We start from the raw sequence: 9,186 nt of genomic DNA on the forward strand, positions 1-9,186 counted from the left end.
TTAATCAGTCCCACATCTCGGGACCACAAGCGCTTTGTTTTTGCTGTTTCGACTTCAGCTCAATATCATTTTATACAAAACAGTACTATACGACAATAAAGGAGGATTCTTGTCTTTTTAGGTCCTGTAACCCATAATATGTGGCCAAACCTAATTTCATCAGAGCTAAACAAAGCTAAACAAGCCTGGGCCTGGTTAGCACTTGGATGGGAGACCGCTGAGAAGACCACAGTGGTTCACTAATGGCAAAAACTGTCATTGTGTCCTTAGGCAAGACACTTCACCCACATTGCATAAAATTGCGTATGAAAGTGGTGAGTGAGTGTGGTAGTTAGGGGGGTTGATGGTGAAGATTAGGAGCCTCACAACTACCTCAGGGCAGTTGTGGCTTACTGGGTGTGGAATGAATGAATAAAGTACAAAATTATAAAGTGACTTTGTCTGGAAAAGTGCTCATTAAAAAATAGAGAAACAGAGATAATGGAGATTCAAACTAATAAGTAAAAATAATTCTAACCCTAATTCTAACCCTAAAACCATTAAGCGTGACAATAATGATTTTGCATGTTTTAAGTGAACCAGTGTCCCTGATAATGCTGAGGACAGAAACAGCACATTTCCTAAAACAGTAAAGTTACATGTAGTTCTTTTTTAAAAAGTGGACACAGTTGCACTCCCTAATAGTATTATAAGAGAGCTTTTCTCGTTATAAGTCTAACAGACACAATCAAACAAGCCGTAGCCCGGAGTCACCAAAAACAAACTTGGTTAACTTGCACATAGCATTTAGAACACAAGAGTGTAGCTGAAAGTCTAGGATCCAATCTGCTCAGGCACAAGTTAGCAACAGTGGTTATAAAGTTCATGGAATAACCTCGAGTATATATATAAGCTATAGTATAACAGTAATTACAATATCGAGGTATATGAATATATGAAAGCTGGAAAAATATATTTTGGGGCTCAATGTTTATCATGTGTACAATTTTTTGGGAAAAGTGAAAAGCAGAAATGTCATTAGGCCTGCCTACTGTCTTTAAATATGACTCTAAAGAGGCAAAATAGCAATTAATGTACCCTAAACAAACCCAATTTAAAATGTGTTATAAAACCTTAGTTTTATAATCAATTGAAGATTTACAGTGAATTTTGACATCACTAAATATATCAGCTTTCACATCGGCTATCGGCACCTCCAACTCCTGTTTTATCGGTTTCATATTAGCTGCAAAAAAATCCATATCAGTCAGGCCCTAGTTTCAATATTATCGTTTATCCCAATATTTATCTGTAACAATATATCATACTTAAAGAGGCAATTGAAATACGGAAATGTGCCCATGGGACTATAAACTGGGACAAGGGGGCTTTTTTACTCTCACACACCTGGGATACTGGCCTGAGGAAGTCGGACTGCAGATGGCGCTGTCGTCCTGCCCCACCGGTAGGAAAACAGCACCAAAACCTGTATAAATCAGCTGACCAGACATGTCACAGCAACATCACATGACCACTCTGAGGAAGACCGCTAGTGAGCAGTCGAAACTGTCAGGTATGAAAACCAACTCTTGGTCTGAAACAAGAACCTAATAACATGAATGATCGGGAGACAATGAATATACCATGCATCAAATTTTGTTACTGTGACAGGCATATCAACATAAAAAGGCAACTCTATAATGGAAGATTCACTGTTTGAAATATCCAATCATACAACATATAATCTATAATTGTTGAAACTTCTCAAAAGAAAAAGTGAGATATTATCCATTAACCAGATAAAAAAATCTGCAATTGTACAACTAATTCAAACAGCAAATTCAACTACAGAAACCTGTCCTCCAGCTCAAAGTTAAACTATGGGCAGTAATATAATGTTATGATGTTATGTAAACACAAACTATAGTGGTTTTCTGAATCTAGAATGTGATGGGGTCATACTCCCAGATGGGGGCCAGGGACAGTTTTCCTTATTGATTACAGTGTACTTTGTCATGAAATATCTAAAATGTAAATGCACAAATGCTGAACCTGATCATTTCTATTGGTGACCAGAGCCAGAAACTCACTGCTTTACAACAAAAATCAGCATTTTAATAATATTAATTTTAGCAACCCCCACTCAGTATTAAAGGTGTACTATGTAACTTTTTGGTCTGGGGTCCATCACCTGCTTGTTTCTATGGCTATGTCATTCCTTTGTCTGAAATGTTCCACAGTATGACATTAAACAGCTATACCTTACATTTACTCAAATACAGGTGGTTTTAAAGCTCAAAAATACCTAGAAAAAACATATGTTCTGACTATGAGTGTGGTTGCCTCTCCACAGATCTGACCTGTAACTTGGTCTGGTTTGGTCTCCATGTAGAAGGTAGGATTAATACCATACTATGATTCCAGACAATGTAATAACAGCTCTCTGGAAAAAAAAACATTCGACGGTTACAAAATGCACCTTGAAATATTCCTGGCTTATAGAATATTGTGATTAGGGGTGTGCAAAAATATTGAAATATCGATATATCGTATCGCTTAATGTGATGATACAATCCCAATATCATGGGCTGCTGTATAGATATATCGCCAAGAGTATTTTTTTGGTATTTTTTACTCAATTATTTTGTTATAGCACTACAATTTTGTTGCTTGTTTATGCGACACATTTGACATTTTTACTCTTTTGATGATTAAAATGGCTTTGTTTCATATTTACTTTACACGAGAAGTGGTTTAACAAAGACTTTTAGTATCACAGCCAGGATTTAGCCTTTATTTTTTATTGAACGGTATTGAATTGATTTGACATATATTATATTGAATCGAAAGTGCACTGTATCGAGATATGTATCGTATTGTGGCCTATGTATTGAGGTATGTATCGTATAGGCAACTTCTTAATGATACCCAGCCGTAACTGTGATGCCATCTGAAACCTAGCAGTTCATATACAGTGATGATAAATAAGGAGTTCCTACATTCGCTAGCTTGTTTATGGTACATTGACTATTAAAGAGATGACCTTTAATTTCTGTATGTTTACAGCTGCCTTTTGTTTGTATTTTTCTTTAACCTAAAGCTTTCAGACAAAATGCTCTTTTGTTCCTAGCAGGAGTCATTATTCAGCCTAGCCTTCTGAATAAGTGCTTTAATTGTAATGTATCTCAGTGAGTCTGAATCTATGTATAATTGATCAAAGGTGTGCCTCAGAGTACTCTTTTGGTGCTATTGTGTTTTTTTTATTACTAGCTGACCTGCTTTCAAGTGCAAGATGAAGTGAATGGGTTTGAGCGGGATGGATGATTGAATATTTGGCGTACATGAAATAACTCCGGTGGTTCACCTCTCAGTTTGCACGGAGAGGCGTGTTTGTGTGTGCACTGTGTGAGGAAGTCTGATACAAAAGCAAGTGGGTCACAGCTCCTCAGGGGAACTAATCTGGATGCTCCGAGATCCTCTTCATCATACATGTTTCATAATGCACTGTAACGTGTATAAAAGCTCTAACCCAGTGACGACTACAATTAAGACACGCATACCACTACATGTAAACACACAGAGACATAGGGGAGTCTGGATGTATGACAAGTGCAGTCCCGCCCACTCCAAACTACATTTCCCATTAATTTTTCCCATAGACGTACTGAAAAAGCATGATGGAGGCAAGCCAGCTATGTGATAACTAAGCCTGTCACAATAACACATTTTTAAGTAGTATATATTACTGAAGTATACTGTAGATGATAAATAACATTGAAGCTAATTTATGTCAATGACACAATAACTCAAGAGCAGATTTAAGACACAAATACTATTATATAACTATACTATTGTTAATAAATCATGAGTCATAGAAGTTTAATGAGTCATAGAAGTTATTAACTCAACCTTTTATGTCTTAAATTATATTGTAAAACCACAAATTTTCCAGTAGTGCAAAGAAAAATTACACACTACAAATACTGACCCCAAAATATACTCTTTCATATACTGAATGATAAGTCCATGAAGTAATTACCGTGATAGGCGTAGCGGTAATAACTAATGTCCTAACTCCTAATACATTTTTTTAGAAAGTCTATGGGAAAAAAAGGACAGGACAGGAAAACTGTAAGGATAGGTTTAGATTAATGGGACTAATGTGATGTGAAAAAGTAATTTTAATATGCTAGTAATAAGTTCCTTTTCACTTGCACCTGGCTCAACTTTTTGTATCTTTTTTTAACCATACATTCATGTTTGGAGACCACAGTGGACCTATGTTTTCTTTTCATTTTCTTTCAGACTTTTCCTTGTTCCAAACGTATGTCAATAAAGAAATATACACAAAAGGTCTATTATATGGTCATTATATTGTCGTTATAACCATTGAAAGCCCAGCAAGCATCCCATGATCTCAGCTCCTTTGTAATTGCTTGAGATCACCCTTTGCACAGCGAGCTATAATGGCTGATAGAGTACAGGGTGTGGCCTTGTTTCACTTCTGCTAACGGAAGAGGCAGGCCCAAATCAAGCTCCCTCTCTCTCTCTCTCTCTCTCTCTCTCTAGGCCTGTCATGATAATTACTAAATCGACTTATCGTTTAATTTATGGCAAATGCAACAATATCTTTGGGGGTCAATATTTATCGTGTGTACAGTTTCTTTGCACTACATGGATGTTTTAAAATTATTTAATTAATTATGACACACACACACTGAACAAGACACAGGTCCCAGAGCCTTTGTGCAGCCAGACCGTGCTAATACATGCAAGCACCAAGTTCACAGTCCCTTCTCAGCACATATGAACTGGGAAACGGGTTATTCTTTTCCCAAAGCCCATTGTGGAACAGGTGTCTTAATTCAACCGTAGTAATGAGACCATATTGTTCAAGTTATTTTTGTTGGGTATTGTTGTATTGCAGTGTTGCTTGGTATTTAGCCTATATATTTCAATTAGATGTTGCTTATGTGTGTAATTTGAGGGGTTTTATAAATGGTAAGCATGGGGAGAACTCATCTGAATTTCAAAAATAAAGTTTGGAGTCATTTTGTTTTCATAAGAATCTCTAATTATACACAGCTATTACTCTACTCCATATAACCTACACATACAATACAATATATGGTAAAATATTTTGAAATCCATTCAACATTTACAGCTTTGGCACACAAGTCTAAAAATTAGGCCTTTTTTTTTTTTTTTTTTTTTTTTTAATGGAGAACTAGGTTTTAGTCTTTTTTTTATAAATAAAAGGTGAAGTACAAAAATGAGTTTCTGTGGGATTAAACCTTAATGAAGTTCTTAAAATACACGCATTTAATTTATTCATAGAAAAATCTGTTCATTAATTTAGGTTCCATGAAGCCTAGAATGTCAACCCAGTAAAAAGCATTGTGACTGAAATGTTTCAATGTTGAAATGCACAATAGATGCACAATACGTTGTCATTTTAGGACAGGCTACTCCTATAAAACATACGCAACATGTTACATGAAAATAGTATGTTGAAGTGGTGACGAATTGATTCCTATCCTGTTATGGTTATCTCCAGAGTGCAGGTTAAGTAAAAAGGTCATAATTCCACAGATTGTCAAACTTTTACGCACATTTTAAACACTTCGTTTGCTGCCACTTCCTCAGGACCACTGGAATGAGGACATCAATACATATCTTATCTCTCTCATCACTATACTATTTATTTTCACTTGATTGACTTTGCAATCCCATGTGGCTCACTGTGAGCGTTACCTGAGTCCGTGTAGCGGGGTCTGGCCAGGTCCCGGAAGTAATAGATGAAGTCCAGGCAGTGCTCGTCCTGGACTTCTCCCCGGGAGCACAGCTCGGACAGCAGCTCCAGCGCCTTTCGACAAATCTCATCCTCTCGTTCTGCAGGCATTGCCCTCCAGCATCCTCTTAGTGCTCCGGTGATTCTCCACAGCCACACGCGCTCGCACTCCACCGGACACGCGTCTCAAGCGGGGCTGAAGAAGAATCTACACCCTGGAGGGGTCACACAAGGCGCGCACCGTGCGCACAAAAACAATATCTCCACGAGCAAAAAACCCGCAAATCGAGTGGGCTGGTTTCGATTCCAAGAAAAAGTCAGTGGTGCTGGGAACTACTTCATAAGTTTTTGCTGTTTTGCGCGAGGTTTTCCACAAAATTACGCATCCAAACGAGCGCGCACTTTCCCCTCACTGTTTTTCTGACACTGTCCCGGTTTTCTCCGCTCCTTTCTACGCTGCTTTTATGTCATGATGGTAGTCGGATCAGCAGCGAGCCTCCGGGCTTCCACATAGCGCTCAGAAAGGTCCCTGACTGAGTCCTCGCCTTTCACTCCGCTCAATTATCCCTGAAAGCGCGAGGATGCGGAGAGACAGACAGGAAGTTCAGCCTCCAACACCACTCCCCTCGCATCAACGCAGCATCACTGGAGATGTGGAAACTACATTTTAATGAGACTCTGCCTATGGAACACAGTTGCATTAAGGCGAGAAGTGCCGTTTGTGAAGAATGTGTTTCAGAGTGTTTAAAATTATAAACTCAAATTTCAGTAAAAGATTATACCGGACTGTTTTGGAACAGTTCTCCTGACTATTTGCCTCTTCTTTGATGCAAAATATAAATGATACAGCCAATATGGACATATATGTTCTTTAAAGACTTAAGTAGTTTAGTTTAGCTATAACATACTTTGAATTTTAATTGTTTATTCTTTTTCTCTCAATCTTTTGAAATGTGCAGCGTGCAGTCATCGTCACCCAGTCATATACTCCACCCATCCTCTCCTTGGATCAGGTAAAGCCATGAGTAATGAAGATGCGGCCATGCTGATGGGCACAGATGTTTAAACAGGCAGAGGGTGCAGCGGACACCTGGGAGGGCCACATGCAGGAGCCTGACCTTTTACTGATGCGAGTAATGAAGGGAGAAATGGCTCAGAAATGTCACACTAAAGCCCTATAGTGAAGCTGCTAATAAAGGCTGCAGCAGCAGTTTCTCTGCTCCACAAGTACAACCTTTAAGTGTTCAGCCACAGCACACGACACACAAGTAACAAGCAAGTTTTCTGTCGCCCACGCTGTATACTATAGGTAGAGGATTTAGAACGGCGGCTGCAAGGAATTTGGTCATCTGTTTTGAAACAGCAGAAATTGTTTTTTTCATGCTGCTGGCTCATAGATGTGAAACAAGCTCGGAATGCACCGATACGATACTGGTATTGGATATCGGCGCAGATACTGAACACTTTTTTCTGGATTTGCTTTCAGTGTTGGCTCAGTCGATATCCTGGTTGGACATACAAATTGATGTAATAAGTCAATTTACTAGTCACAGTCAGTTCAGAAAGTCTCATAATGCCAGAATTTTTATTTAGTTAGTTATATTTATTTATTTTATTTAGTTACTTGAGGAATAAATAACATCTACATTTGGATCAGCTTTGTCTTATATTATTTTTCTTTAAAGGAAATAAACGCTGTTTTCAGACTCTGCACTGCTGTCACTTGATATTGTATCAGCAGATCCTTAAAGCTAAAGTATCGGAATGAATATTGGAACTGAAAAAGCTGGATTGGTGCATCATTACAATAAGCAAATTCATGTAATAAAAATCCACATAGGATAAAACAGTTAAAAGAGTGAAATTGTTTATGTACTGACATTTCACAGCTTTTAAATAGTACAGTTTTAGAACATACTACAATGTGCAGTTAGAAAAATGCTGTTACATCCTGAAACAACCCATTGACTTGCATACTATTTTTGCACATGACATTTTCAATTCTTCCATGGTTTAAAAAAATAGTACTTTGGCACCAAAACAGAGATGCTTGAAGCACTAGAGAACACAGAGCTTTCTTGCAGTATGTTCATTTTAAAAAATGGTGTTTGGGTTCTATACAGTTCTCCAAGGCAGCACCATCCCAACACACAGAGACACCCATCTGCCACAGTCATCTCAAGGAAAAATGACGCTCTTCTAACCCCAAAGGAGCCAGGTTATTAGTACCACGAAAATAAGAACAAAAGTACTTTGACAAACAAACAAAATGTACTTGAGAAAATTCTGTACACTGATAGTGATAAGAAAAAAAAAAAAAAAGAGTTGGCTGATTGTTCATGTTTCTGCTTTTTCTGATTTATTTTAAAATGTTGTTTCCTCATCACTAACATACTGTACCCAGAGCTGAGTTTTGTTTCATTCACCCATATTTAACACACACCTGCATATTTAGGCTGAATTCTTCTCTCAAACAGAAAACGCTCTGTACCACCTTGTGATGTCATTTGGTAATACAAGAAGCACTCCACTGTGTTTTTAAACTCCATACACCATTATCATTTTGATCATTTCAGCTCTGCAATTGTCAATCCCTTCTGTAAAAAGGTAAAATGTAGCTGTTAACTTGAAGTGTCATGACATCACACGGTGGAACAGAGCATTTTGAGATATAATTTTAATGAGGTAACAACATTCTAACAAGTGTCAATTCTGCGTAATGTAGGACTTTTAAGACAACTTCAAGCTTATAGTTTATAATTAACAGGTACACAAACTTCTTAATAACCACACCTCTTCATTTACAAACCTACGCACAACAGCACGCTTTGTTTTTCAAGCATTTAATTTACGTCTAAGAAAAGCGCAGCACACAGTGTAAACCACACAGTGTGCTGTCCAGATTTGCCACTCATCAGCACTCTATATAACAAACATGACAACCTGCAAAAAGGTGCACTTAGTTAGACTTATTATTACAATTATTATGCTGGTGTCAGAAAAGGCCAAACTAACTCAGCTGAAAACTAATTAGAAAAGTTAAGAAGGTTGAGGACTGTAAAATAGCAAAGAGGTAAGCCATCCAACAAGACAGTTCTGGGTTTGATTCTTGGGTTTATCTACAACAATACTTTCAATGTTATACTTATTTATATGTTGACGACTGGTTTTCTAATGGAAAGTGTTCCAAAGAAGGAGCAGTAATGTCTATGTCCTGTTTTATTGGTTGAAAATGTTGATATTGGTTCTGGTAGAAAAAAAGTCAGTTCATAACAGCATATCAAGTACTAATCTAATCCAGCCTTTTCTGTTCTGACATTTTGGCTTTAAGTATCTGCTGATCCCCGATCTAAACTGATATTTGGGCATCGAGTGAAACTGTAATTAATTTCAGCATATGGTAAAATGATCAAAAT

General features: G+C 37.6%; 1 protein-coding gene across 1 annotated transcript in view; it reads right to left on the reverse strand.

Annotated features, from left to right (window-relative positions):
• syt9b (synaptotagmin IXb) overlaps window positions 1-5,881 on the reverse strand; it is a 47,087-nt gene extending 41,206 nt beyond the window's left edge. The window contains exon 1 of the mRNA XM_055155958.1: window positions 5,734-5,881. Within this exon, the coding sequence (XP_055011933.1) occupies window positions 5,734-5,881 (148 nt within the window). The remainder of the gene's footprint in view (window positions 1-5,733) is intronic.
• Window positions 5,882-9,186: the final 3,305 nt, after the last annotated feature.

The sequence above is a fragment of the Boleophthalmus pectinirostris genome, unplaced genomic scaffold (genome assembly GCF_026225935.1).
Source record: "Boleophthalmus pectinirostris isolate CB_2022bp ecotype Guang Dong unplaced genomic scaffold, ASM2622593v1 HiC_scaffold_2, whole genome shotgun sequence".
Taxonomy (NCBI): domain Eukaryota; kingdom Metazoa; phylum Chordata; class Actinopteri; order Gobiiformes; family Gobiidae; genus Boleophthalmus; species Boleophthalmus pectinirostris.